Consider the following 14594-nt stretch of genomic DNA (forward strand, 5'->3'; position numbering starts at 1 on the left):
TACGATAATGACTTTTAAGGCGCGTCTTGACAAACACATGAACAGGATGGGAATAGAGGGATATGGTCCCCGGAAGGGAAGGGAGTTTTAGTTCAGTTGGGCAGCATGGTCGGTGCAGGCTCAGAGGGCCGAAAGGCTTGTTCCTGTGCTGTAGTGTTCTTTGTTCTTTCTCTGAATCTGGAACCATTTCATTTTCTTAGATCTTGATCTGGAACCTAGACACTGGTGAACCCGTGAAGATGATCGACTGCCATTCGGACGTTATCCTCTGCATGTCCTTCAACATCGACGGAAGCCTGTTTGCCACCACCTGCAAGGACAAGAAGTTGCGGGTGATTGAACCACGCTCCGGCAGAGTGCTTCAGGTAAATAATTAACGCCTTTCTGAGAAAACCTGAATTATTTTGAAATGGTGAGGACTTGGGAAAAGATGTTCACAAGAATGGTTCCGGGGATGGGAAAGTTCAATTCTAAGGGTAGATTGGAGAGATTGGGACTGTTCTCCTTGGAGAGGAGAAGACTGAGAGAAGATTTGATCGAGATGTTCAAAATCATGAGGGAGCCGGACAGAGTAGAGAGGGAGAAACTGTTCCCGCTCGTAAAAGGATCAAGAATAAGATTTAAAGTGATTGGAAAAGAAACAAATGTGATGTGAGAAAAACCTTTTCCACACAGCGAGTGGTTGGGGTCTGGAATGTTCCATCTGGAATTTTGGTGGAGGCAGGTTCAATTGAAGCATTCAAGATGGCGTTAGATGATTATTTGAATAGAATCAATGTGCAGGGGTACGGGGAAAAGGCAGGGGAATGGCACTAAGCCATATGGAGAGCCAGTGCAGACATGATGGGCCAAATGGCCTCCTTCTGCTCCATAACAATTCTGTGATATCAGATGTCCTTGTGCAAGAAACTCAAAGTTAACGTATAGGTGCAGCAAGTCATTAGGAAAGAAAATGATATGTTTTCCCTCATTGTAAGAGGTTTGGAGGACTAGAAGTCTTGCTTCAAATGGATAGAGGCTGAGGCTAAACTTGGGGCACAGTTTTGGTCTCTGTACCTAAGGAAGGATATCCTCACCTTCAGGGTGGATGCAATGGAGATTGACGAGATTGATCCTGGGATGAGTGGATTGACCTGTGAGGAGATATTAAGCAGAATGCGCCTTACACACTCTGGAATGTAAAAGAGAAAATTCATTGAAGTGTGTGCTTCTGGGAGGGTTTGACAGGGCAAACGCTGAGAGGTTGTTTCCCGCGACTGAAGGACGCACAAGGGTAGAACCATTTCTGACGGAGGTGAGGAGAAATTTCTTCATTCAGAGAGTTGTGAATCTTTGGAATGTTCTATGCAAGAGCATTGTCAATGCTCCATTATTGAGTCCATTGAAAGCTGGAATAGAAAGATATTTGGATTCTCGGGGGATATGGAGGTCGGGCAGGTAAGTGAGGTTGAGGTTGCAGATCAGTCATAATCTAATGAAAAGGCAGAACAGACTCAAGGAACCTTATGTCTACTTCTGCTGCTATTTAATATAGTGCCACACTTCCTAAGTTTAAGTTTATTTATTAGTGTCACAAGTAGGCTTACATTAACACTGTAATGAAGTTACTGTGAAAATCCCCTAGTCACCACACTCCAGCGCCTGTTTGGGTACAGTGAGAGAGAATTTAGCACGACCAATGCACCTAACCAGTCTTTCGGACTGTGGAAGGAAACAAGAGCACCCGGAAGAAACCCACGCAGACACGGGGAGAACGTGCAGACTCCGCACAGACAGTGACCCAAGCCAGGAATCGAACCCAGGTCCCTGGCGCTGTGAGACAGCAGTGCTAACCACTGTGTCACCGTGCCACCCACCGTGCCACCCAGGTATCTCTGAACGGACATTTGTAATAAACAACAGAAAAATGGGCTTCAGTTGTCATTGACTCAGTACTGGCACAATACATGATAGTTACAACCTGTGAACAAGAAACACCAAGCTGTCACAGAAAAGCCACTGAACACCTTGAGCTGAAGACAAGTGTCGATGGTGAGAGGAGCGTATGGCAACCCGGGCACTCCATCCGCCCACTCCTCCAACCACCCCCCGCCCGCCTGTGGCACAGACTGTAGGCCGTGCGGTGAACTCCGCAGTCACCTGCCAACTCATTTTTAGGTTGGAAGCCAGTGATCCTCGGCTCTGAGGGACTGCCTAAGAAGAAGATATAGATGGCTGTTTGGAAGATGTTGTTGAAAGAGACTTAGGGAGTTGCTGCAGTGGGCGTTTAGGTGTCAGCCATGACCTCCTGCCTCAGAGGAATTTGAACCTTGACCTCCAGCCTCAGAGGAATTTGAACCCATGACTTTTTGCCTCAGAGGAATTTGCACCAATGACCTCCTGACTCAGAGGCAAAACTGCTACCCACTGGGCCACAAAAACAGAGGAAACACCACAGTGGCAGTAAATTGAATACACTAATTATTTGGTGCCAGGAATCACTGCAGACTCCTTGGGCCTCACCACTACTGGGAGAAAAGCCAGATGCTAATCTGCTGTAAAAGTGGCATTGCCAGAAAATAGCTGGGAGAAATTAGCAGATATTCACTTGTTAAGATATTCTCTGTTACCAAGGAGATATCCCTAGCAACACCTGCAGCGCTATCATTGCCTTGTTTTCTCGATGACTTTTCTGTGCGGAGTTCTTCTAGGGTTTTCCTGTCTCCCTCTTAAAGCTAATCAATGCAGATTGTTTCACAATCTGCAGAGGTCACTGTTTAACATCACCATTATTCAAACTAAAAATACTTTATCTTCACTTGCAAGGCGCTGCCTGAAAGACTGGTGGAAACAGATTCAACGTTAACTTGTGAGGAGAGTCGGATAAATATTTGGAAAGGAAAAAATGTGCAAGGCATTCGGGGAAGCGCAGAGTTCAGGTGGGGATGGCGGTGGGGGGGTGGGGTGCGGTGGGGAGAGACTAACCCAAGAGCTCTTGCAAAGAGCTGGCACAGACACAATTGGCCGAATGGATCTCCTTGGAATCTGGCATCACAAAGGGAGGTCATTTTTTTGCCTAACTTACCAGGTGAGAATCCTGCAGAAGTGGGTGGAATGCACATCCAACAAATCGAAAAGTAGTGCAGATGGTCAATGCTGGTCTTTATACTCCGCACGAAGGTCCTCTTGCTCCTATTTCCCCACATACCTCACCCATATCTTCCACTCCTTTCTCCCTCATGTCTTCCTCACTTCCCTCGAATGTATTTACACTACTTTACCTCAACTACTCCCCGTGGATGCTGAGTTTCACATCCCGCCACTCCAGAGGAAAGGAGTTCCTTCGGAATTCCCGTTGGATTTATTAATGACTATTATTTATGACCCCCAGTTTGGGGCCGGAATATGATGGACTGAATGGCCTCTTTCAGCACAATATAAATCTATGATTAATGACACAACCCCGCCCTATCCCCGTACCCCTGCACATTTCCCATGGCTAAACCCCCTCACTTATACATCTTTGGACTGTGGGAAGAAACCCACGCAGATATGGGGAGGACGTGCAAATTCCGACACAGACAGTGACCCAAGCCCGGAATCGAACCCGGGTCCCTGGCGCTGTGAGGCAGCAGTGCTATCCATTGTGCCACCGTGCTGCCCAGTTTAACAGCAACCAGGGATGATTACCCTGGTCAAATTGCCCCTTCTTACCGCATGGTCGTGGAGCTGTAAATATATGTCAGTTATTCTGTTGCGATGGCAAAAATCAGGTAATTCAGAAGCTGGAAAGGCCATGATCTCTGCTGGGAGATGGTTCGGGAGATGTTCTTTCTGCCTTGGGCCTGGCTCTGGAATGATGCTGTTCCTGATAAAGCAACTTGCCAATAGTGAGGGCTATAATCTCCCTCGATATACTGAAAATTCCTTTCTGCCAACTGTGGTATGGCCAGATGTGTCAGAGAAAGGCCTTTGTAATTTTTTTAAAAGATTTCTGCCTATAACTTAATATCAAACATAAACACAAGCCTGCATTTATATAGCATCCAAGGTGTTACTCAGGAGAATGGGAGGAAAATGGATCTGAGCCAAGGAAGGAGAGGTTAGGACAGCTTTAGCCAAAGGGATGGGATCCGAGAGAAATGTGATGTGGGAAGGTTTATTGAAGGAGTCCTAGAGTGCGGGGTCTAGACAGGTGAAGAAATGTGGCAATCATTCAATTTATTGTTTCTCGGGGATGAGATTAGTTGTTTTTGTGCATAAAAACACCTGGTCAAAGGTCACAGAGCAACGTAAGGTTCAAAACTCAATGCCATATTAGGGCCTGAATAATTAAAGTCAGCAAAGCTTGGCATAGAACGCTGAAGTTGCTTTTTTTCAACAAGTACTTCGGACAAAATGTTCCTTTTAATTAATTTTTTAATTTATCAAAATAATCAAAACAAACATGCAAAATATTTATTCACAATAGGGCAGTGCTGAGTCTGTTTTCCAGGGGCTTTTTGGTTTGAGACAAATTCCAAAAAACACACAAGTTCCCAATTTTTAATTGTTCTTTTAAGTACAGTTTTTACCAGCATTTCCTCAAAATCCATTAAGAAAAGACTAGAACAAAAAGAAAAGAAAGACGGTGAAACAGTGGTTAGCACTGCTGCCTCACAGCGCCAGGGACCCAGGTTCAATTCCTCCACACTGTCTGTGTGGAGTTTGCACATTCTCCGCGTGTCTGCGTGGGTTTCCTCCGGGTGCTCCGGTTTCCTTCCGCAGTCCAAAGATGTGTGGGTTTGGTTGATTGCACATGCTAAATTGACCCTAGTGTCAGGAGGATTAGATCATAGAATCCTACAGGTCAGAGGAGGCCATTTGGCCCATCGAGTCTGTACCGACCACAATCCCACCTTGGCCCTTTCCCCATAACCCCATGCATTTACCCTGCTAGTCCCCCTGACACTAAGGAGCAATTTAGCATGGTCAATCCACCTAACCTGCACATGTTTGGATTGTAGGAGGAATGATGTGGAGATGCCGGCGTTGGACTGGGGTAAACACAGTAAGAAGTTTAACAACACCAGGTTAAAGTCCAACAGGTTTATTTGGTAGCAAAAGCCACACAAGCTTTCGAAGCTCTAAGCCCCTTCTTCAGGTGAGTGGGAATTCTGTTCACAAACAGAGCTTATAAAGACACAGACTCAATTTACATGAATAATGGTTGGAATGCGAATACTTACAACTAATCCAGTCTTTAAGAAACAAAACAATGGGAGTGGAGAGAGCATCAAGACAGGAGAGAGCATCAAGACAGCATCAAGGACGGCCTCAACCGGGATATTGGGTTCATGTCACACGATTTGTAACCCCCACAGTTGCGTGGACCTGCAGAATTTCACTGGCTGTCTTGTCTGGAGACAATACACATCTTTTTAGCCTGTCTTGATGCTCTCTCCACTCCCATTGTTTTGTTTCTTAAAGACTGGATTAGTTGTAAGTATTTGCATTCCAACCATTATTCATGTAAATTGAGTCTGTGTCTTTATAAGCTCTGTTTGTGAACAGAATTCCCACTCACCTGAAGAAGGGGCTTGCAGCTCCGAAAGCTTGTGTGGCTTTTGCTACCAAATAAACCTGTTGGACTTTAACCTGGTGTTGTTAAACTTCTTACTGTAGGAGGAAACCAGAGCACACGGAGGAAACCCACGCAGACACGGGGTCTGCAAGGTTTAGCAGGGTAAATGTGTATATTATATTAATACAGAGAAAGGTTTGCTTAGCTAACAGAAAGTGGAGTGTTATACAGCTTTAATTTAAACACCTTCCAAACATTCCAGTTTAATGAGACAATTAAGGATAGTAATTCAATTATTTCTTTATTTAACACTTCTAGTACCAACTCAAACAGAAACAGTTGCAGCTCATTAACTCTTTACTGAACTTTAACAGAACATCAATTTTAAGTATTTAACTGAAAACAGATACTACCGAGTAAGCAAAACCTTGGCCAAGAAATATCCTCGCTGTAGAATCAATTTTCTTCTCTCTGAAGCATTCTTCCGGGTACAAGCTTTGTTGCGATGGATGTTCTCTTGGAGTTATCGCTGCCAAACAAAGATCTCACATGTCTTTTATCCACAATTCTCCACTTGCTTCCGGAAGATTCTCTGTCATCCAGCCAATTGCGTAACCAGAAACTGATCACATGGCTCGAACATCCAGTGAAACTACTTCTGAACGACGCCATGATGCTTAGCTCATTTTACACGTCCCACACATGGCAGCAATAAATCGGAACCACGCTGTATCCGTTATTGTAAACAACTTCCCAGACCTGACCAACACAGGAAGCTTCAGTTCACAGCTCCCAGACCAGAGCCTCTTTATGACCTGCATCTGGGTTTAATCTATAAGTTGACCAGCATGCTTAGCTCTCAGCCAGAATCGCCATTTTAAAGCCACTATTGCCATTATTGTTGCTAAGTTATTGTTGTAGCCGTTCTTTCTCTAGCCACAGGAGAGTGGGGATAAATAGGGCTTTTTCAGGTCGGCGTGCTGTAACTAGCGGAGAGCTACAGGGATCAGCGCTGGGGCCTCAACTATTTACCATCTACATCAATGACTTGGATTAAGGTTAAATCTTCTGAAGCCACCAAGAGAGATAGGAAAGTAAGTTGCCAAGAGTGGGTAAAGCGCCCATAAAGGAGTATGGGCAGGTTAAGTGAGTGGACAAAAAAATTGGCAGATGGAATGTAACGTGGGAAAATGATAACTTGTCCACTTTGGCAGGAAGAATAGCAAAAGCAGCAAATTATTTAAATGGAGAGAGATTATCGAACTTGGTGGTACAAAGGGATCTGGGCATTTGGTGCATGAATCACCGAACGTTAGTGTGCAGGTACAGCAAGTGAATAGAAAGGCAAATGGAATGTTGGCATTTATTGCAAGGGGAACGGAATATAAAAATAGGGACGTTTTACTGCAGGTGTACAGGGCCTTGTTGAGACATCTGGAGCATTCTGTAGTTTTGATCTCCTTATTTGAAAAAGGATATAATTGTGTTAGAAGCAGTTCAGAGAAGTTTCACTTGACACATAAAGAGTTTATCTTTGAAGTAAGTTTGAATAGGTTGGACCTCTACCCATTGGAGCTTAGACGAATGAGAGATTATCTTACTGAAAGATCCCCCGGAGGGGATTTGATAGGGTGGATACCGTGATTATCCCCACAAGGTTCATGGGGAATCATTGATTGATCTCCCTGTGGGGCTTGTTGAGGATGAGTTCCCCTGGTAACAGGCAGTGGCCTGCCCAGCTGAGCCTTTCATAAGGCAGGCCTAGGACTGGGCCTGCTGAATTGCAGTCCCAGGCGGGGACTAGTGTGTGTACACCACAACAGTGGTTTTACTTTGCATTCTATAATAAGCTATGTTCCTTTCCAGCCGGACTTCCTGCATCGTTACAGATAGCAGGAAGATATTTCCTCTTGTGGGAAAAGTTGAACCAGCGGACACAGCTTAAGAATAAGACAGGGAAGAGACAGAGGATCATTAGTCTGTGGAATTCTCTGCCCCAGAGAGCAGTGGGGGATGGGTCAATGAATTTATTCAAGGCATAATTAGACAGATTTTTGATAGACAGGGGAGTCAATAGTTACAGGAGGTGGGGAGGGGCGCAAACTGGAAAATGGAGTTGAGACCATACCAAATCAGCCATTATCTTCTCAAATGATGGAGCAGGTTTGAAAGGCCAATGGCTTATTCCTGCTCCTAAGTCGTATGTTTATAAGAGTTGGCAACCCCATTGATGAACCAGTGTAGGGGTAATAGGTGAGCGACACAAGAGGCAGGACCGGATAGAGGTTACAGAGTGTTAGATGGTTGAGGTTTATTGGAGGATGGACAACAGGATAGCTGGAATCGCAGCACAAGACTGGCACTTTGGGTTATCGGAAAGCGGCCTGCCATACTCACCACCGCCCGAATGAATCAGCAAATTGGAAAGGAAGATGGGAATCCATGACTGAGTGATTCATGTATGACACACGCGGCAGAGAGGCTGATGTCGCTGACCAAGGTCGCTGACAGTTTTCAGAAAGATTGGTCGGTATCTTTGCCCACACGCCCAGTGAGACCAAGGAACTCTCTCCACCCCAATCACTGGTGTCTTGTGAGGTCAAACGATGAGGTCAAACGATGAGGTCAAACGATGAACACTGAGTTCACAGGCTGTCTTTGATTGGTTCAATTTTTGCAGAAAAAGCAGCGCAGATATATTTCAGAGCGTTAATTAAATATTTAAACTGTCGCTTGGCATCTCGGTTACATTACTCCATCAATAATGCACAACACAAGGCAGTTTAGGTATCAGATGCATCTCCGCTAGTCATTGCTCCTTGAAGTCCTTGTAGCTGTGTTAATTCACTGGAGGCTGCTAGTCTACACATTTAAAAAATAGTCATTTGGAAGATATAATTCAGAGAAGAGGATGTGAGGCAACATTATCACAGAATCATGGAATCCCTACAGTGCAGAAGGGTCTGGCCCATCACGTCTGCACCGACTCTCTGACAGAGTATCTCACCCTCTCTCCCACCCTATCCCCATAATCCCACACATTTACCATGGCCAATCCATCTAATCTACACATGTTGGGACACCAATGGGCAATTTACCATGGCCAATCAATTCTTTGGACTGTGGGAGGAAACCGGAGCACCCGGAGGAAACCCATGCAGACACAAGGAGGACATGCAAATTCTATACAGACAGTGACCCAAGCTGGGAATTGAACCCGGGTCCCTGGCGCTGTGAGGCAGCAGTGCTAACCGCTGTGCCGCTCCAGCAGAAAGGCTAAGTAGATGAAAATGTAGGTTGGAGATAAAACTACAACATTGAAGATCCAATTCAGCGACCCCTGTACCTGTATCTAGCAAGGCTCCATGTAACTTTTACCTCTTTTCATATTTATATGTGAGTTGATATGTTCCAGAACTTTCTTGAGACATCAAAAGCAGACAGAGGAACATGATGGTAGAATTGGATCACAATTTACCGCGAAAATAATGGCGAGACAAATGGTTCTCATTGTTACTTAAGCACAAATTGGACAGCGACCTTCACTGGGTGTAAAAGCACTGCCAAGGTGCACCACTCCTCAGTAAACTGTGGGAAAATGGCATCTCACTGTCTGGCTCCCCATTTAAATGTATTGAATGTATAAAATTGCTGTCCTGTCATCATAGGCACAGACTGAACTTGCTGCAGAATGTTAGGAATTGTCTATTTTAACATGATATAGCTTAAGTATTGCCAAACTATCTCTCTGGTATTGAAAATTGTTTCGTTTTAACAAGTGTAGAGTCTCATTCCATCACCTTTAAATTGTTGTTGGAGTTCCTTTTAAAATATTAAATGATTTTGAGTTACTCCTCCTCTCTGTCTCTTTCATCTCTCTGTAAATTCATAGAATCCCTACAGTGCATTTGGAAGCATTCAGCCCATTGAGTCTGTACCAGCAACAATCCCAGCCAGACCCTATCCCCGTAACCTCATGTCTTTACCCTGCTAATCCCCCTGACACTCGGGGACAATTTAGCATGGCCTAACCCACACATCTTTGGACTGTGGGAGGAAACCTGAGCACCCGGAGGAAACCCACACAGACACGGGGAGAATGTGCAAACTCCACACAGACGGTCACCGGAAACCCATGCAGACACGGGGAGAATGTGCAAACTCCACACAGACGGTCACCGGAAACCCATGCAGACACGGGGAGAATGTGCAAACTCCACACAGACGGTCACCGGAGACCGGAATTGAACCCGGGTCCCTGGCGCTGTGAGGCAGCAGTGCTAATCACTGTGCCACCGTGGCGTCCAATTGAATCTTTGTTTCCCTCTATTTTTCTTTCCAAACCCGATTTGACATTTAATGCATTGTTCTAATCAACACTCGTTGGTTCAGACACTGCACTGTTCAACAATACTCAATACGGCGAATAGCTGAAACTGTTTTCGCATAGAATCCCTACAGTGCAGAAGGAGGCCGTTCAGCCCATCGGGTCTGCACCGACCACAATCCCACCCCAGGCCCTGTCCCCAAAACCCCACACATTTACCCCACTAATCCCTCTAACCTGCACATCCCGGGACACTAGGGACAATTTAGTGTGGCCAATCCATCTAACCTGCACATCTTTGGAGTGTGGGAGGAAACCGGAGCATCCGGAGGAAACCCATGCAGACACGGGGAGAATGTGCAAACTCCACACAGACAATGACCCAAACCGGGAATCGAACCCGGGTCCCTGGCGCTGCGAGCCAACAGTGCTAACCACTGTGCCACCGCGCCGCCCCAAGGTTAACAAGAATCCAAGCAACTCTGGTTTTACTGCAGGACAAGATATGATCAAAGTGATTTCCTCTGTCTCTGCAGGAAGCAAACTGCAAGAATCACAAAGTGAACCGGGTGGTGATCCTGGGGAATACAAAGAGGTTGCTCACCACCGGTGTGTCCAGATGGAATACTAGACAGATTGCACTCTGGGATCAGGTTAGTGCAAAACAAAAACAGAATCTCTTTGGCTCTCAATAACCTGGACATCCTAGTTGGGATGAAGCTTTCTGTGTGGTTCCGTTGCTTGAAGTGATGGGTAGCATTGAGAACTAAACGTGCTGGGGTGCAGCTCCTCAATGCACGGTCAAGGAGCAATGGGATAGAGTTGCCAACCCTGTTTGGACATATTCTTGGAAGCTTCATCAGATGGCCACCAGCTTCTAACCTATTCACTGATGATCTTTACGGAAGGAAACCTGCTGTCCTCACCCACTCTGGCCTTTATCATAGAATCCTTACAGTGCACAAGGAGGCCATTCAGCCCATCGAGTGTGCACCAACCACAATCCTACCCAGGCCCTATCCCTGTAACCCCACATATCCCTGCTAATCCCCCTGACACTAAGAGGCAATTTAGAATGGCTAATCAACTAACCCGCACACCTTTGGTCTGTGGGAGGAAACCGGAGCACCTGGAGGAAATCCATACAGACACGGGGAGAACGTGCAAACTCCACACAAACAGTGACCCAAGGCCGCAATTGAACCCGGGTCCCTGGCGCTGTGAGGCAGCAGTGCTAACCACTGTGCCACCATGCACATCACCGTCTTATCTTCCATCGAATGTGGCTGAGCGAACCACATGCTTGTAACAAAACAGCTCCCAGAAAATGTAGATGACACCCCAGCGCCACTTTCCAGATAAGGGTAATAAATGTCAGCCTTACCAATGCTACCCATATCCTGAGAATGAATTTTTTTAAAAGTTAGATTAATATTAGGATTAAATTAAAATGATGACCAGTGAGTTCATCCAAGGGATCGACAGCAAACAAAATTTGCACAGAAATTCTTAATTTACCAGCAACAGGCAAGCGTGGGTGGCGTGAGATGGTCTCTCCTACCCTTTGACCAACATTCCTCCCTCAACCAACAATAACACATTTCTGTCTGCAAGATCTTCCTGGAGGTTGCGTTTTCCTAGGGTTACCGTACTTGAAGTGAGGAGAATGCTTTAAGATATTCCTGGGAGATGTGACAAGATTTTCTTTACCTGATGAAGGAGCAGCACTCCGAAAGCTTGTAATTCCAAATAAACCTGTTGGACTTTAACCTGGTGTTGTGAGACTTCTTACTGTGCCCACCCCAGTCCAATGCCGGCATCTCCACATCAAGATTTTTGTAAAAGAAAATCATTAATGGGATGCAGATGTTGCTGGCTCGACCAGCAATTATTGCCCATTTCACTGAAACATAGGAAATGGGAGCAGGAGGAGGCCATTCGGCCCTTCGAGCCTGCTCTGCCATTCATTCTGATCATGGCTGATCATTGAATTCAATATCCTGATCCCCCCTTACTCCCTGGACCCCTTTAGCCCCAAGAGCTACATCTAATTTATTTTCGAAATCACACAATGTTTTGGCCTCAACTATTTTTGTGGTAGTGAATTTCACACATTCACCACCCTCTGGGAGAAGAAATTTCTGCATGGCTGACTTGCTCACTAGACCACTTCAGAGGACAGTTAAGAGTAGAAACATAGAATTCCTACAGAGCAGAAGGAGGCCATTTGGCCCATCGAGTCTTTACCGACCACAAATCCCACCCTAGCCCTATCCCCATACTTACCCTGCTGATCCCCTGACACTAGGGCCAATTTAGCATGGCCAATCAACCTAACCCGCACATCTTTGGACTGTGGGAAGAAACTGGAGCACCCGGAGGAAACCCACGCAGACACGGGCAGAATGTGCAAACTCCACTCAGACAGTCACCTGAGGCCGGAATTGAACCCGGATCCCTAGCGCTGTGGGGCAGCAGTGCTAACCACTGTGCCACCATGCCACCCAACATTGTAAACAACATTGCTGTGGGTCTGAAGTCACATATCGGCCAGACCAGGTAAGGACAACAATACCTCAAGGGCGTTCGTGAAGCAGATGGATTTTTACAACAATCCTGTAGGTTCATTTATTCTAGCTTTTTAAGTCATGATGTATTTAATGATTTGAATCTAAATGCCCCAGCTGCCGTGGTGGGATTCAAATTCTTCTCTCCAGATCTCACGCTTTTACTTAACTTAGATCCTCTTTCTTTCACCAGGAAGACTTATCAATGGCAATAAAGGAAGAAGAAATCGATGGACTCTCTGGGCTCCTGTTTCCTTTCTATGATGTTGATACTCACATGCTTTACTTAGCTGGAAAGGTAAATGATCAGTCATTTAACAACACATTGTCATGTGGAGAAGGGGGGCAATTAATAACAAAACAACGAGCAATACCACACAGTACAGGCGGGATTTTATGGCCTCGCTCATCCCGAAACCATAAAATCCCACCTGAGGTGAACGGACCGTTCAATGGGCCGCCCCCTTGCCAATACAATTCCCATGGCGGCCGGAACGGTAAAATTCCGGCCCACATCGACCCACTAACCCTGAACCTCGGAATTCTATGCTTGACCAACTGGGGAATGTCTCCTCTCATTCCAGGTAAGAGCATAAAAGATCAAAGGAATTAGGGCCAGGAGTAGGCCATTCGTCCCCTCAATCGGATCCACTACTCACTAAGATCATGGCCTCAATTCCACTTTCCTGCTGCTTTGCCAGGACTCTAGAGCCCCCTGTGCTTCAAGATAATATCTACCTGAGGCCTGAATCTATTCAGAAACTTCATTTCCATAGCTCTCTGGCGGGGAAGAGAGGCTCGAGATTCACAACCTTCCGAGAAAAAAAATCCTCATCTAAATGGGCAATTCCTTATTCTGAAACTATGCTCCCTCATTCCAGATCTTCCTCGAGGGGAAATGTCCTCTCAGTGATAGCCCTCTTAAGCCTCCTCAGAAGTTTATGTATTTCAAAAAATCACCTCACATTCTTCTAACCTCGAGTGGGTACAGGCCCAACCTGTTCAACCTTTCCTCATAAGGAAATCCTTCCAGTTATATTTTAAGGGCGGCAAGGTGGCACAGTGGTTAGCCTCACAGCACCAAGGATCTGGGTTCAATTCCAGCCTCAGGTGACAGTGTGGAGTTTGCGTGTTCTCCCCGTGTCTGCGTGGGTTTCCTCCGGGTGCTCTGGTTTCCTCCCACAGTCCAAAGATTATGCAGGTTAGGTTGATTGGCTATGCTAAATTGCTCTTTGGCAGGGTATATCCATGGGGTTACGGGGTAGAGTCTGGATAGGATTGTTGTCAGTGCAGGCTGGATGGGCCAAAAGGCCTCCTTCTGCACTGTAGGGATTCTATGATCCTATGCCTAACCTTTCTGTAGTACCAGGGCCCTCATCACCAGGTATGTTTTAATCTGCTAATATCATTCGCCATTTCTAGTTAGATTTCTTTGAGTAATTAGACCCACAGGTCTTTCCTAGTCAATGTCCTGGTGTAGTTCTAGCAGGAGAGCAGCGGGACACAGCCTCACCCTGCCCCTGCGCCCCCCACCCCCCCCCCCCCCCCCCCCCCCCCACCCACTGGGAACTCTATTGGTCTCTGGGCAGAATAGCATTGGGTGTCTGGGATTCGCCAATTGGATTTAATTGTCAATTTTTTAAAAAATACATAGAAGGAATTTCTGTCTCTGCTTCTGTGCGGAGCCGTGAGTTTCCAGACACAGGTAAAACTGGGCAGGTACAGAGAAACTATTTCCCCAGCTTGGAGAGTCCAGGACAATGGAAGGGAACCTTAATGTCAGAGCCTGGAGACAGTATTTCGACCAAAGATGGAAAATCTGGAACTTTCTCCACCAAATTTTGAAAGTTGGTTAAGGAAGAGGGTAATGGAATGGGTCAATGTGGGTGAGGTGTCTGAAACGATACATGATCCAACTGAATGGTGGAGCAGACCCGAGGGGCTGAATGGCCTACCCCCCCCCCCCCCCCCCGGTTCCTACCACATCACTTCTTACATGTTCCACCCAGGCTGACTCATGCGGTGACGATGGTGCGCCATTTCCGATGCCGCCTGGGGTGGCAAACTGGCAGGATGGACCTCCAGCCTGATCCAGTTGAAATGAGGATGGTGGAAATGGGACGGGTTTTCGACCAGACAGGGCGGGATTTTCTGGCCC

The 14594-nt window shown here is 46.2% G+C and overlaps 1 protein-coding gene across 2 annotated transcripts in view; it reads left to right on the plus strand.

The window, feature by feature from the left end:
* coro2ba (coronin, actin binding protein, 2Ba) overlaps window positions 1–14594 on the plus strand; it is a 166336-nt gene that overhangs the window by 141926 nt on the left and 9816 nt on the right. For both annotated transcript variants that reach the window (XM_078241250.1, XM_078241249.1), the window contains 3 exons: window positions 201–365; window positions 10406–10522; window positions 12630–12734. In XM_078241250.1, the coding sequence (XP_078097376.1) occupies window positions 201–365; window positions 10406–10522; window positions 12630–12734 (387 nt within the window). The remainder of the gene's footprint in view (window positions 1–200; window positions 366–10405; window positions 10523–12629; window positions 12735–14594) is intronic.

Source organism: Mustelus asterias, chromosome 24 (assembly GCF_964213995.1).
Source record: "Mustelus asterias chromosome 24, sMusAst1.hap1.1, whole genome shotgun sequence".
Lineage (NCBI taxonomy): Eukaryota > Metazoa > Chordata > Chondrichthyes > Carcharhiniformes > Triakidae > Mustelus > Mustelus asterias.